The 16,322-nt window shown below is 45.3% G+C and overlaps 1 protein-coding gene across 1 annotated transcript in view; it reads left to right on the top strand.

Moving 5' to 3' along the window:
• The first annotated feature begins 33 nt into the window (after positions 1 to 33).
• Positions 34 to 16,322, top strand: part of rtn4rl1b (reticulon 4 receptor-like 1b) — an 83,323-nt gene continuing 67,034 nt past the window's right edge. The window contains exon 1 of the mRNA XM_057049251.1: positions 34 to 839. Within this exon, the coding sequence (XP_056905231.1) occupies positions 827 to 839 (13 nt within the window). The 5' untranslated portion in view covers positions 34 to 826. The remainder of the gene's footprint in view (positions 840 to 16,322) is intronic.

Here is a 16,322-nt window from a genome sequence, read left to right as displayed (position 1 = left end):
CCTGCAGCGTACTTTCTCCATCACCAAGTGCACGAACGCAGCTCTGATCTATAGGTGGAAAGCAGAGAGATCTCCTCAGACAAGATCACAGAAATGTAACAATTGCGAAAGGAGCGGAGTGCAGGAAAAAGGGGGGATTTAAAGGGAACCGAAAGCTTCAAAGTCAACATTATTAAGGAGGATTTGAGGAGTCCGCGTTTCTAATCCTACATCAGAGGAGGAACGTGAATCCAAATAACTTATGTTAATTAGAGATATTAACGAATACGATGCGATTTTGAAAGGCTCCGAAACCCAAAAAGGAAAAAAAGAAATGAATAGTCACCTGAATGTAGCCTAAACATCTGCGGTTTATATCTTTTTCACTCTCTTTTTGGGGTGATTGTGCGCAACATCGCCTTGCCTACCAGGACCGATGTGCAGCCCATACTGTCATTAACGCGCAGAAGCGTCTGACCAGCCGGGCTCGGGTCGGACTTGCGTGCGGGAGTTATCACCATTTCGGACTAAGGAGATGATTTTTGCGCGTTTGCTTCGACAAGATTGCAGCATCGCTTCCCCGCTCGGCGTGGCTGCGAGGTGCGCGGCACTTTGTGCAAAACTGAGCGGAGGTTCTTGTTCGGTGTCTGTGTTGAACGCGACTCGAGTGGATCGGATGCAAAAACCCAAGAAGTGACAACTGACACACCACGGACCGAAAACAGAAAAAAAAACTAACAGCAGCTCCGGATCAACTTCAAAACTGAAGCGCTCAAGTTGGAAGTCTGGAATATAAGAATACATGATTCTCAGAGGAAGGAGGACGAAATACACTTAGATCTACAAAATGTTCAAATGGGGTGAGTAAGACTTATTTATTATTTATTATTAAACAAACACGAAAACCCTGATCACTGAAGTGCGATAACACGCGTAATGCTGATTTCCTGCTGCCGAAGCTTGCGTCTCTGAACGATCATCAAAGAAATGTTCAAATTCCTAATCACGGTTCGTATCGACCTGCAAATGTGCACACATTCCACGATGCGTCATTTGGAGCGCATCTTTAATTTGCCCAGCAGACGCGGAGGGTTTGCGGTACTTAAATATTCATCGGAATACAGCGGGAAGACTGCGAGATTAATCCAGCTGATGCCGCACTGCAGTTTATGAATTGTACCCGGGTCACCAGGCTATCTCTGCTGGAGCATTATTATTGGCTGCGTGACAGTATCTGAATGTGATGGACCGAACCGCGGTTCACAGGGTTACTCTACCCCCCGCTGCACAATTCTAAGACCTTTGGCACTTCATATGGGATGAAAAGGGGAGCGCTGTTTCAACTTTTGAAATCATCTCACCCTCAGTACGCTCTTATCTTGTGGGGGTCCCGTGATGCCTCTCTTGGCTTCAGTGACAGCAGAGGGTAAAAGCCTCTAATGAGAATAGATAACAGGGTGATACATGCCCCCACTGTGCTGTTATCACTGGAGTCAAATAATAGTGAAATTAAAATGCTCTTCATTTTTGCCGAGGCCCCCTACGGTGACACCCCGGAGCCTCCCGGACACCATTTTACAGAGGCTGCCTGCCTCACATCGTGAGAACAAACACATATGCGTGCTCCGTGGGGTCTGCGAGACCCTCGCTGCTCAGTTTATTTCGCCTAAAGGTAGCCTCCCTTGTGAAAAGGCAACTGTTTAGCGTGCACGAGTGAGCGTCTCTACTGCGCGTCTCAGGAGCAGAGAAAGTCAACATGCTTTTTTTCTTGCTGCCATCCGATCGATTATTGTTGTTTAAACAGTGTAGATAGACCCCTGCAGCGACGGGGCCTATTTAATCCCACATCCTTACCAGTTTTTTCCCCGGAGCAAAATGTCTACATTGTCTTAGGCCTGTCCTCCTTGAGGTGATCCAGAAGCGTCAATATGGATTTAGCGGCCTGGAGAATGGTTTCCCCCATCGCTAATTTGTAACACGCCGTCGACACTTGGTTTTTATCAATGCTTCCTGACGAGTCCAAAGTTTTTCACATGTGCATCTATGGCCCTCGTCGTATAGCGCCCGGCAGAAAATCATTTAATTCGAGACAAACAACTTCAAAGTATAGATTTCACCGGTGAGCCAGAGGTGCTTAGTATGCCGACATCTCCCGGAGTGCGGCGGCGAGGCAGAGATGCATCGGTGTTGGCAGCCACGGCGCAGAAGTTCTCCCGTGAATTCCAAATTTGTGTTTGCACCTAAAATAACGCGCTGATTCATCGGCACGACACATGCTGTGTCAGATCTGCCATTCACAAATGCGCGGAGGTGCAAACGGCGTCGCCGAGGGGCGCTGGAAGCGAGTCGAAGTTTAATCTCAGAGCGAGACAAGGTGGCGGCTGTAATTACCATGATAATGAGGTGTAGACAGGTGTAGATGTCGTGATGGCCTTTGGGTTCACGTCCGGTCTGCCGGCGGCTGATATCTTTATTCGTAGGACACGAGCGTGTACACAAACGCCGCGACCGGGCACTGTTGTGTCCACGCTATCGCTAAATAAGTCTGGATGTTTGCAGCATGGGTGAGAAAACACCAGCCTCAAATCTTTGTTTGAACAGTCAGATTGCGTCGCCGCCTCTGCACCTAAAACGTGCTTTGCTGTAGCCTAAACAGCAGCCGTGGTGAGCGCGCCTTTATGGATCCACCCTCCATCACTGTCGCCGCTTCGGTATCAGTACATCTGTCTTCGCCTTGGCTATCTTTCCCTTTTCTGTGTAAACCAGTCGGCCATGGAGTGGGCACATGGGATGATCCGTCAGAGCAGCCCTGAGATGGAAAGGCTGAATTTCCAGCAGATGAAGAGCGCAGAGACAATGCTGGGGTCACACGTTACTGGGGGCTAGCGAACGATACAACTGCAGCTTTAGCTACTTCCGCTCTCCTTTGGGGTTACTTGGCGGTTGGACCGTTTTTTCCTCTTTTTTTCCTGCTTTAATTTTGCTTTCCACGTGACCCGCTGTTGGTGGGTGCTGTAGAGTGCTCAGCGGTTCCACTTTTCATCGCCTCGCTTACTCAAATCCACCTCGTAATTTAAATAAACACATCGAATCTCCCTAAAATGTTACATGCACGCAGATATTTGCTGCTTTTCTGCAGCACGGAGTGGAATTGATACTCTACCGGACTCACTGTCCCTACAAGGTGGTGGCCACAGTGATGGGCAATATACAGGGAATTTCCTTTTTGGTTGAAGCCATCGGAAAAATCGTTCCTCGGGGGTCCCCCGAAACAAATTAGTGTGTTTCGCTCCGCTTCAATGCCTCGTACAGACGTACATGAATGCTCATCGACTTGTCTTCACGCAACTTACCAACAAACCGGAAATGTGTGTGTGTGTGTGTGTGTGTGTGGTGTGTGTGTGTGTGTGTGTGTGTGTGTGTGTGTGTGTGTGCCTCCATGTATCAAAAAGTCACTGCTGGATCAAATTGTTTCTCTTATGAACTCTTCTTTCCTGTGGAGCAGTGTCAGGTACTAACTTGTGTATAATCCCAATTAGCTTGATTGTGTTAAATTGCTCATGTTGTTGTCATTTGTAGCATTAAATTCTGGGCGGCCCTCTTGTGCTGGGCGCATCTCACGGACGTGTGTTTGTGGTTTACAAGAAGCTCTTGAGCCAATAGAGCTTCACTTCAGCTCCCCGCAGTATCTCACAACCACAGATGTTTGAAAGGCCCCACTCGGGAAGACGTTTTTACCCAGAGCTCAGGATCTCTCAGTGCCATCGTGATGATTACGAAGCAGAGTGCTGATCATATTAACAAACGGAAGGGACCAGCAGATGCTGCGGAGATGATTTCAGACAATGAGCGCTCATCTTTCGCCATAATAAATTTCCGACTTTCTGCTATTGTCAATTCCCAGGAAGCGATTGAGTCGAAGGCTCAAAAATTCCCCACTTCCTTCCTTCATCTTCTTAATCCTCTCACGGCGCCGGCCTTCCGCTATCGCTCCCTCTCGACTTTCCAGCTGGCGTATCCGTGCGGGTGAGAGGTGTGGACTGACGGCGGAGGGTTTGACAAAGTTCGAAGAGGATAACGCGACGAGGGAAGGGGGGGAGAAAAATCTCAAACTGATCCCTTAATCTTTTTAAGCCACCTGAAATATACAAAGCAAATCTGAGCAGAGGATAGCATTTCAGCTCCTGCTCAGCCGCTGTCTGAGGAGTCAGTCTGTCTGAGGTTTCTCACTAAGCCTGGAAATAATAAACAGTCAAAACTAAATACAGGCCGCTGTAATGAATCAAACTTTTCTTTGAGTCAAAAGACGAGATATCTCCCCCAATAATTGCACAGCTGAGTCACGTTTGTTACAGCAACCCACTTCTGGAAACATAATCTTTCGCCAGCGGAGGTTATTCAAATGCAAACGCGGCCAGTTTAGTGGCCAATTCTGTGTGAAATCCTCTGGCATGGTCTTACCCTCCGAACTACTGCGCTCAGAAGTGGACGGGCTGGTCTCCTGCCACTGAGGACACTCTTCTTAATGAAGCCTGAAGAGAAATTGCCGTGATTACATTCCGAAGGCGTCGGGGCCCGAAAGCGGAGGTAACAATTTAAAGAGCGTGCGAAGGGAAATCACCCGACTCTCCCACAAATGTCATATCTTCTACCTTTTGTTGTGGAAATGAGAGGCAAGGGCGGCCATTAGTGGATGATAATGAGCGCAACGGTGACGAAAATTTAAAAAAAAAACAACCCAGCCCCGATGGCTTTCTTAACATTAATAATTAATTTGCGATTAAGTGGCTAATTGGAGTTTAAAGGTCAAAGTCGAAGAGAATGGCTCGGCTCTTGGAAGGCAGGTATGGTGTCTGGAGATCTGGAGGAATGATGACAGCAATCCCAGGTGCTCCTGTGTTTCTCTGTCAGCTCCCCCCTCCTCCCAAAGCCATCATCCCCGGGCGACATTGCCTTTTGTGTGCTGAGGACAGCGATTCAGCTACAACAGCACCTGGGCATCTGCCCTTCCTGCCATTGAGAGTTCTGCCCCCTTTTCCCCTGAAACGAGTCCCACTGCAGATATTTCTTAACCCCCTGGATGCCAGAGATACGTCTATAGAGGGGAAAAAAAGATCTAAAATCATTATGCGACAGAGAATTGTCATTTGCATATTAATGGCGTAATTCTAAAAAATGCGCCGACCACTATTTATATAGCACACTGACATTTTTAATGTCTTCCCTAATGAAAAAACATTTGATTTGCTATAGAAAATGATTATTAGTTGCTCTAATTAACCTGGAGAAAATCCACACAGACTCAGACGAACCCATTTAACCCAAGCCCATTTAAGTGGTCCAAGCAGGACTCGAACCCAGAACCTTATCGTGATGAGGTGACTGTGGCCTTGGACATAGGGCTCAGACTCGCCCAACAGGACTCATCATAAGTGAATCCAGCAATATCTTGTGCTGAAAACTGCAGTACTTATCAGACACACACGTGTTTACTGGCTGTTTTTAAAGCTATTGCTCATGAATTATAGAACACTGTGATTTATATGTCACTCATTCATGTCCCTCCCCGATTTTAAAATAAAATTGCTTCCGTGCTGAAAGTCTGTCGCTCACCCTGTTCTCGACGATCGCAACACAGTATTACACGAGCACTCTAGCTTTGGGAATGCTGGCAAACTTTTCGGATAGCGTTTTAACAGTGAGCAATATGGAAAAACTGTCTCTTTTTTTTCCTGCATCGGGTGGGCGGAAACCGTGGATTCCACCCATCTGCTGCAGTTGCAAGGTACCTTGAGGAGAGAGTTGCATCCTGCCGCACTCAACAAAACTGAAAAGAGGCAGGGAGGGGGGAAAAAAAGCTGTCAGGCTAATAGATAGTCTCTGCCATGTTTGCTGCATCTTGTAGCTTCTGCTCCCAGTCAAGGTCTTCAGTCACAGCCTTCGAAATTCCCAGGAGTGTGGGGAGAACAGTCTGACACTGAACGCTGCCACATGGCTCTGTTCCCTTAGCAGTCCAGTATAAGATCACTGTCTAAGCCATGTGGGCACCCTTGACAGCTCCAACACATATAAAACAAGATTCTTTCTTTCCATCCCACAGATGGCTGTGAACAGCCTACAATGTCCACAATCATGCTAATGCATCTAATGTTATTTGTGGTGGACTGTGTTTTAACTGTGTCTTCATAGAAAAAGTCACCTGTTTTTTACTGTTAATTAGCTATCTTAAAATCTGGCAGTTAGCCTCCCTTCGGTTAGCGGATGATTCAGAATAAATCCCGTTTTTCACATTACATTAGATCAATAAAGGAGACAAATAACAAAAAAAGTAAATGATCTTGTAAGCCTTTAGAGTGTTGTTCAGAAATGAAATATAAACCAGAGGGTAAATATTACCCAGTCACTCTCTGCCAGCTTGTTGAACAGCGAAAAAAGCAATTCAAAAAACAAAAACAAAAAGCTTTTTCTGTTGTTAATAGTGGCAGTTTTTGAGCGGAGGTTATGGATTTATGAACTGCCGTGGCAGTAACAATGTAGTGTTGCAGAATTGATAGCGTTTGGTGCTGAAAACACCTCCGGCCTGTAGATTTGTCCCCGTCTTCTCAGACAGAGGCTTGTCAATTATTTAAAGGAGCAAAACAACAGCCCAGAGAAGGTGTCACGTGATGTGTGGCGCTCATTTGCACACCTTTACTCCCAGAAATCTGCTCATGTGTTGAGGCCACAATAAGATCCTCACTTTCATCCCTATTGATTTACGCTGTTGTGATGAGTATTTCGCTCATCTCTCAAAGACAAAGGAGTCACGGATACAAACAAAGAGGTACGGAGGGAAGGGACGGTGTTATTCAAGTAGTTCAGCTGCTCAACTTTAGACTTTATTGTTGCCCTGCAGAGACCAAGGGCCCAGTTCCCCGACACTGAACCACTCTTTGTTAATCTCAAAGCACACAATTTAAAAGGATTTTCACTCCACACTTCCACAAAGATATCTGCTGATTCATTGTCTGTAACCCGGGAGCATTCAACTAACCAAGTTTTCTTTCTTTAATTAAATCAAATTCTGATAATAATCTTTACTGAGGAGGAGCTGGAAAGTGTCGCAGAGCGTCCTCCTCACCTTCAAAAGAGCACATCTGTGGAAAAACCTTTGAAATTAACACCTTTTTATGATGGAAACCTCATTCTTGTCCCAGAATCTCTCTGCAGCACAAGTTACATGATGTGCCAGCGTGAGGAAGACGTGCCCACAGTCCTATCTGTCAACACTTCACACACATGCGCACACACGTGCAATTTAGTGGATTTCTCATCTCTGCATGGTGTACCTTGTCTCTTACACCGCTCTGATGATGTTACCTGCTGAGCCCAAATGCTCCCCTCTGTGGAAGCGGCTCGGGGGACATGGATACAGATGTGCACGCACACATGGTTGTGTGTGCACGTGGGAAGCTCATGAAGGCACTTTTGAGCATGGAAAACAAAAAAACAAGCTTCTTCAAAGGGTCCATTTCACCGTCTTAATACTGGGCTCAGAAATCTGATGATTAAAGCAGCCTCTGACATTGTTTCCAGCCTCCCTGCTTGTGCAGCATCATCTGGACTGGTGCTGATTCACAGCCAGGTCTGTGCCTTTCCCCTGCAGTCAAGGGTTCTGCTGTGTTTATTTCAATTCTCTCCATTTTGTTTGGTTGTGATTAATAAGACATGCCTCAGGAGCGGCGAGTGCGTGCCTGTGTGTTCACGTGGGGGTGTTTGCCTCTGTGTTTAGGTAAAATGGCATTCCCTAAAGAGCATGTCGGGACATAAAAAGCTGTGACCTCTCAGCGCCGGTTCTCTGATCCCGCAGCTCAGCATGTTCAAGCCTCCAGTAAACACTTCCTGCTCCAGAGCACAGACCATCTGCAGTCACCATGAAGGCTCTGTAAGAAGCAGACGGGAGCAGCCATGTTAAATTTGCAATTTCCTCCTAGAATAGACTTAAGTGCAGTCAGTGGCTCTTTTTCTTTGGAAACATCAACAATATTATCAAGTCTCCAAGCGATACTTCCACCCCTACGAGCCCTTCTGGCGGCAACCACCACGTGTGCGATCTCCAAATGAATAAAAAATGCAAATTGGGATTGTTAGTCAGAAAGACTCACACGAGTCAGAATAATTAGGTGTTTGTTTTGTTTTTCCACTTCTTCGTTGGCGGCGACAGGAAATGAAAGACAGTAGAACACAGTGAGTTGTGGCTACAGCCAGGTCAAAGCTGTGCATCCATTTGACAGAAAGCGTAATTTTTATCAGTCAACGAGGAGTAAAACGTTCACCTTAGTCCTTAAAAGGCGCCTGACTGCAAAAGAGTCAATTTAACGACATGTTTATAATTGTTCATTTATAGGCCGGCAAGGTAATATTCCCCGCATATGTAAACATGGCTGCATGTGAAAAAAACCTCTTGACCAGGTCGACGGTTGCTAGAAAATATCTGAGCAAGCGAAGGTCATAAATAACAAGCAGCACATTGATTTTCTCCGCTAGAAGAGATCGCGCTCTCTGCGCTGATGTAAAGCACCATCTTAGCGCATCTCCAGAATTTAAACTCTTGTGAGAGGCGTGTTGTTAAATTCTTTTCCTCCCTGTCATTTTCATGGGCCTTCTTAGTCTGCTGCAAGTCCCCCCCCCCATCCCTCCCGCCTCGCCTTCACTGTTCGTCCTGAATTATTAAAAAGTGTTGTGATTCCCTGTATGACTGTGAATCTGGGGCTGCAGCTCTCAACTGCGCAGTCACATTTTGCTTGTTTCTCCCCTCTGTCTTCTCGGCGCTCGCCGCCTGTTTTCTAGAGTTTTCACACCCGGTCCGTACAGAGAGAGCATCGAGCTGCCGTCCTCAAGCCACTAAAATCTCACCTTGGATGGCTAAGAACGAAATTTGATATGATAAATACAAAAAGTCGTGTCTGCCCCATCTACTCGATATTATTCATCTGAATCTGAATTCAGGTCAGGGTGCTTTTCACAGGGGATAGAAAAGGGAGGGAGGGATGTTTTTCTTTCCCATCATGCACCAGCAACAGGACCCAAATTGGCACAGAGGGTTGGGCAGTTTCTCCAGGGATAAGCATCCTGTCTCCCTCCAAGACAAACCTGCCAGGGGCATCCAGCACGCCTCCTTCGTCTTCTCAAATGTAAAATAAGACCCAAGAGGTGAACGCCTCCATCGCAGGCACGGTTCATCTGCCCCCGCGGCCAACGGTGCCACCTTTGCTGCTACTCTGCGGCAGCCAAGCTGGATGTGCCACACGGCAGAAGGTGGAGCGGCAGCTCGGAGAAAAGGTTATGAAAACAGCTGCTGGGAAATGAAAAATTGATGCGATATTACCATGTATTTGACTGTCGCCGCCTCATCCTCATCATCCTCTCCCTCCTCTGTTTCTGGCTGATACACAGATGACACACCAGTCACTACAAAGCACTGGTCAAGGATGCTTTTGTGCCTCATCTGGGGGGGGGGGGGGATTTTAATATGGTGTGCTGCCTATGATGGAGCAAACTGTTTGATAAAAAGTGGGATCTTCATCGAGTCCACGGGCACTGGGTTGTGGGGATTTTAATGTGGCATTGGTTGAATGTGCACTCTAATAGGCTTGTGCAGAAAGAAGGGCTCCATGGAGAGCAGGATAAGGGAAGATATGAAAAGCAGGACAAGGCCGGGCTACGGATGACTGAAGAAGGCTTTTTTTTCCTGTACCAACATAACTGAGAGGACCGGGTTGCCAAGAACTTCCAGAGGCAGCTGTTTTCTTCTCTGTGTCACTGGCTGAGCGACACCCGGGGAATGCTTATGTCTTCTCCAGCCTTTATTCCGAGCACATTTTCCTCCGAACGGAGATTTCTGTCCCGTGCAGGCCCGTGGCAGGCTCCAGTATATTCATTTAATGAGCTCAACAGCTTGCATCGGGCCAGGAGAAAGCGCTCTGAATTACTGTGACGCAACCAACCCCCTTTTATTAAAAACAACAGCAACAAAATCCAAAGACGGGATATGAAGCACATTAATATTGCACGACTATGACTGCGGACTTCTGTAAGAACCCCAAAGTGACGATTACCAAATATTCCTTTGAAAATTAAGCCTGAATTCTTGAATCTAAGCTACATTTTCTGCCTGCCGATCTTGAGTTTGTATTTCCTGTGCAGGGGAGACACATCGGACAGTGATTTACACACAAGGATACATTTGCTATCATTCGTCACTGGGCTGCATGGGTGTACGCTCTGCCCCGCCCCCTTCACTACTTGCACAGTGGGAGGCCTGTCTGCTGTGCATGAATGTCTCCATTCATTTAAAAGTGTGTGCGTGGATGAACATGTGATAACCAATCAGAAGATGATCTGCTGCCGGTATTTTTATAGCGGGTCCCCTGCTGACAGAAGCCGCTGCAGGATGGTGGCTACATAAAGTTTAATGAATCGTCCATCATACTGAGTTGTTCAGCGGTTATAATAAACCAGTTATTGGCCTTTGAATGTCACACCTCGCTTAGAATGTATTACAATAGTGTGTTCGTTATGTGTTCCAATAAACAAGAAGTCCCTCCTGTTTCCAGTGACTCACCTGTGGGAAAAATGTTGGATTAGTAAATTTAAATCACTGTGGATCAATTCAGAAACACTGAAATGTTCAAACACCGAAACACGAACGTTTATGTCAATTACTCCCACAATTCACCCTTTACAAGATCAAAGATATGTTCAAATTAGATTCTTCCTGACAGAAAGTGCATGTGTAACTGGCTCACAGACCCTGCAGGTGGATTTGACGTCATGCACGTTGGGCAAAAATGATCTTTGCATGGGACATGACGCTGATTCTTTTAAATATTAAAACAAAAAAACAAAACAAACGTACACATCAGAGGCATCGATATTGCCGACAGAAGCCAGTTGTAAGGCTTTATTGGTATTGACCTGTGGACTAACCTATTGAGCTTGTATTGATACACACAGCAGCTAATGCCCTTCTACCGTGATGTGGGGCGTCTTTCTGCTTTTCATGTTACTGTTCCTCGTTTACACTGTATGTTTATGGGAAATATTTTAAAAAAAATCATTGTCAACATAGTGTCAGTATTAGATCTTATGAATAGTAGTTCACAGAAACAGTAGGTGGACTTTGATTGGTTTATTCTGATTTATATGTGCAAAATGATAAGCAGCAGACCTTCTCTATGAGACATACTGGGGGAGTAATAAAGGGTTAGTGGTTGTTATGGCAGCTGAAGTAGGGAGTTAGCAACCTAATGACTGGGTTTTTGCAGGCTTATTAAAAGACTCATGGCCGTGCCAGCACCCTCCTGTGCCACGCCTCATCATGCACTCGTGTTCGGGATGTAATAAAAGATGGCGTTTTGAGCTCTTTGCTATCGTCAGATGCTTCTCACTTGCTGTGGGGGTAGCCGGTGGCTTCATTACTTTGAGTGACAGTCAGAATGCATCCTTAGTAACACAGACACTTGCAGGATTTACGTTCAAAGCGGAACCGTGCGGCACGTATCAAGTGGTTTGTCTGCATGCTTCGAAAAACTCTGTTCTGCTGGAACTCTGCGCTGTTGGTGCAGGGAATGCTGAGCTCTACCATCAGAGGGATGCTTAAATCGGAGCGCGGCTATAAAATCCAGAGACCCAAGCGCCCCTCCAGGGCTGCTTGTGTCCGCAGTGAGGCAGCCTGTAATCAGACTTGCTTCCTGAGTACCGAGTGTGATTGGAGCAGAGGTGATTTTAAGAGGGTGTGGCATTAGGATGGTGCAGGACCAGCAGGCTTGTGCAGTCTCGCTGACATACTTCAACCCCTGCTTGAGTGCCCTCCCCCCCCCCCAGGTTTAGCAACTACCTTCCAGCTCCTGGCTCCTTGCTTTGGCATTCTCTCCCTCCGTATGTCGTTCCTTGTGTCTCTCCTCTGCACCATCAATTGTCCCACTTTAAAGAGAGAAGAAAACATGTTGGTTTGACTCCAGTGATAAAGAGCTCAATGTCATGCACCTGCAAGAAAGACTCTGCAGTGTGGTATTGGATATCTTTGCATATGATTTCCTCTTCTTCCCAGCTACACACTGCTGTGTGTGTGTGTGTGTGTGTGTGTGTGTCCTTGTGCTGTGTGTATTGCTTTCCTGTGTCCCTGTCTCACTCCGGGTGGGCTATATGAACAATGATATGCATGTTTAGACGTGCAGTTGCGTGCACACACGAAGCTACAGCCGCTCAGGAAGATGAACGAGGTCTCTATTCTTCCCTTCGTGCTGTCGATTCGTCGCTCGCATGCAAATCCGAGTGTGCGTGCGTGCATGCGCATGTGTCTGTTCCACTTAATAATAGAATTGCACAATCAAACGCACTCCACCGTGAGTGTCATAAAGCCAGACTCAATATGTGGATAATCACCTTTTAAAATGCATCCTTTCTGTTGTGAATGGGGGAGGCCAGTGGCAGAATGCAATTTTATGTTTACATGGAATTACTGATACACAAACAGACATTTCCTATTAATACACGATGTCCTATTAATTCATGATTTCCTATTAATACAGATTTTCAGGATACAGAGGGGAAGCCTATTAGCTGAGACCAACGAGGCCTGTCATGTGTGCCAGTATGTTCTATATGTTAAAGAAAGATGTTGAACTATTTGAATAACCCTCACCCTGTGCATCTATATAGCATCTGTGGAGATGGAGAAATTTTTCCAAATCCCTCCCGGATGATATTATTCCATTCCTATATTATATATAGTAAATTGTGGTATTGAATTGTACATTGGAATCCGCTGAGATTCAACCAGACAAGCGTTTGAAAGAAACAAACTTTCTCATTGAAGTTTTTCGCGGTGTTTGATCCACAAAGAAGGTTTTTTTTTTAGGTGTTGGGAAGCATTTCAGGATGTTCCATCGGCGTAAAAAAGCGTTTCTATTTCTGAATCTGGCAGCTGCTTCTATTTTAAAATGTGCTTCCTCACTAAACCAAGACCGAAAAAAGAAAAAAAAGAACCAGCATAATCGCCGCATTCAGTGCAGCATTGGGGAGAATATTAAAACTGTGTTGTGTCAGATGGGTTCACTGCCAAAACTTTCCGTTCTTCATGACTTGCCAGAGGTCAAAGTTTAATCAACATTTCTGTCTACAAACTTTCCTGCTTGAACTCAGAATTTGTCCTGTACTGACATGATGCCTTTATAAAACAAGCCAAAAAAAAGTCTGGCGGGTTGTTCAGTCGACTTTAACAACGGACGATGGGCGTGTAAAACAGATAAAACAAAAATATGGGCTCTCAGAAGCCATGGAACCGTGGCAGATGAGAGAGGATCCAAAGTCAAGTGGCCTCTTGTTGCAGATGTACTGTCCAATTGTTGCTGTCCATGAGATCAAATGTCCATTTTTAGCCACAGATGCGACACTGGGGGGCCATAAAGGAGTAATGGAAGCTGTGTGATGAATAAAGGCTTGGCGCTGGGCTGTTAGCAAGTGATGTGTCAGTTTGCAGGAACGCTGTGATTTATAAGCGAAGGCTGCGGAGACTTTGCATCATAGCTTCTCCCAGAATCCTGTTGTGTCTGTGGCAGAGATGCGGGGTGTGATCAAGTGTTGAAGAGCAGAGCGGGTACGTTGGAGTGTGCCATATTCAGTAAATCACTGCAGATGCATCAGTTACCTTTTACTTCTTATTCCTTTTTTTGTTGTAAAGTAGCAGCTAAAATAGCTTTTCCTGGATAAATATCTGGTTTCCCTCTATTTTGTTCCACAAAAACAACAAATTTATATTGTTTTTCCTCAGGGTTGCCTTTAGCTGTGCAGTTTTTAAAAGCCCAGCATTGCAAATTTGATCAGAATCGTTGCACAGAAATCTATATGGCCCCTTTGAAACGTAAGCAAAGCGCTTCTGACTGGTATTAGATTGCTGGCGTCGTCAGAACGCCCGCCGCCTTCTCTCTAGTTTGAGAGATTCTCGTAAAAGGTTATGTGCGTAGCATCAAAGCTTTCCGTCTGATGGGAGTCGTATAGTCAGGCAATATTTTTGTCAATAACCTTCCCTCCTCCGGCTTTCAGGAAAACACTCCTTGAGGATTCCCATAGATCAGCTACTCAATTGTAGCGCTTGTAATTCCATGAGGTCATGACCTTTACAAGCAACCTGCATTCACCGCTGATAAATACTTCAGTAGCCAATCAGCATTCACAGCCTGTCGTGAAGGACACAGACATTATCTTAAGCTCTGACTTTGTCGGGCCAATCTTATGTTTTTATATTCCGACGTGTCCCATTAGAAACTGCAGCACTGCTGAATTCACTCTCCTCCGACATGCAGGCGTGTGTTAAAACAACAACAACAGGTTAGTATCTTTTATTTTTACAACCGTGCACTTTGTAATTAAGAAGAATTTTATTTACAACTATTTTTCAAGGGAAATTTCTAATTGCTCACAGTAATTAAGTAGTTATGATTACTTAATCCACCCTTCTTCTACCCACTTTTCCCTTGCAGAGTTACATTACTAAGTACTATTTATTGCTATAAAGTAATTACCTTCTTTTGTACTTCTTTTACAAAATATTAAACCAAGTACTACTGATTGCTAGCGATTGCTTAGATACAATTTATTAAATTGAAATATGATATTGGAGTACTCATCAATAGTCATCAGTACAATTAATTCTTTTTTACTACCTTGTAGTTAAATGTAATAAGTAGTGGCAATAAGCTTAGTAATAATCACTGCGTTTTACAAGGTTATGCTAAAGAGGAGTAATAATACATATCACAACCACACTAGTAGTTCGAGTACTTGATTACATTTAGCAGTAATCCTAGACATTTTATTTTATTACATTTCATAAAACTATGCTGGAATTAACTTTCAACCAATTTATTACCAATTTATTGGTTCAGTCAGTAGTGTAAGTGGTGGTACTTTCACAATAAAAAGGTAAGAGAAGATTAATAACACATCTATTAGCCTGCTCTAGCATCCCAGACAGCACAGAGGCTGCAGCTCTGTGTTGTGGAATCAGCAGATTGAACCCAGCTTACAAGCCAAGCTGCCCGATGTCTGCGTCCATGCCGGGAACGCGTTGTCCACTGGAGCTTGGACAGTCACTGGGAGCATAAGTGCCCTTTATAAAAGTTTCAGTGTAGGTTGCAGCTGAGTCAGTGACTTGGGGAAGTTGAGAGCAGCTCTTCAGTGGGAGTGTCAGAAATTGCATCGTTGCTTTTTAATAAAGGACAGATTTGATTCCCACCACATGCCGCGCCACATGTCTGAAAATTTGTTTACAAAACTGAGCAGGATTAGCAAAAGTAGAGTGCCCCCTCAAATTTACATATATCGCAACACTTTTTGAGCGCACCCCCGCTCAAGGACGGGTGCTGGGGAAGCTCCTGGAACCTGCTTGCTTTTAGCATTGACCTTGCAGGGTTTTGAGCGATTTAAATTTTATGAATATCAGCGCCAGTCCCGAGTTCCCAGAGGTCATTTAATTAAGGTTACGGCGTTAAAAACAGGCGTTAACGCTCTTAAAGGGAGGCTGCCGTGCCCTCACCTCCCTCCGACTGCTCGAATAAACTGGACTGATTGTCGACCCTGTTGAAGCATTTAGTCTGTCGGGTGTAAGAGAGCAGATGGCGAGCATGGTGGCCAACTACGTGTCTGTCTACGACATCGTGGGAGGCGATGTGTGGCGGCCATGAAAGACACAGCAGTAAGACAGTCCTGCTTTCAGTAGTCCAGACGACCCTCAAGGAGGATGGTCTGTGGATATGAAACACGGGACGTCTCCTTGTGTTCTCTTTATCAGATGTCTGCTTTTTTATTTCGGTCTCTGGGTGATGTTGGCATGCCGATAAAAATAAATGGAATATAAAATTACACAAATACGGGATGTCTATGAATAGTATGACTTGAGGGAAGAAAATAGATTTTATTTTTCCTTCTTGGAATAACTTAAAATAGATGCAAGGTCATTAGAAGTGAAGGTTTGGCACATTAGGAGTGGGAAGAATCCTCAAGTAACAGCTAAAACACGCCGATGCCAATGAAATGACTTCAGCACACGTTGAAACGGAAGCTAATACGTCTCACATCTCACAGCATTAACGCACGAGCACTGCCCCTCAGCCGTCCTCTCCTCTCCTCTCATCGTGACTCACCGTTTCCTCTTTAACCCGGTGGCAGAGAAAGCCACCCTGTGTGAGAGTCTACCTCCCGGTCCTTGAGGACTGCAACATTTCTGCAGCCTATATCTGAGCCATTGAGTGTGGAAATATTGCCAGCGCACATGAAAGAAATGTGGGCGATGAGAGACCTAC

This window comes from Takifugu flavidus, chromosome 12 (genome assembly GCF_003711565.1).
Source record: "Takifugu flavidus isolate HTHZ2018 chromosome 12, ASM371156v2, whole genome shotgun sequence".
NCBI lineage: Eukaryota > Metazoa > Chordata > Actinopteri > Tetraodontiformes > Tetraodontidae > Takifugu > Takifugu flavidus.
Note: the sequence above shows the minus strand (reverse complement) of the source record. Positions and strands in the feature narration are given on the sequence as shown.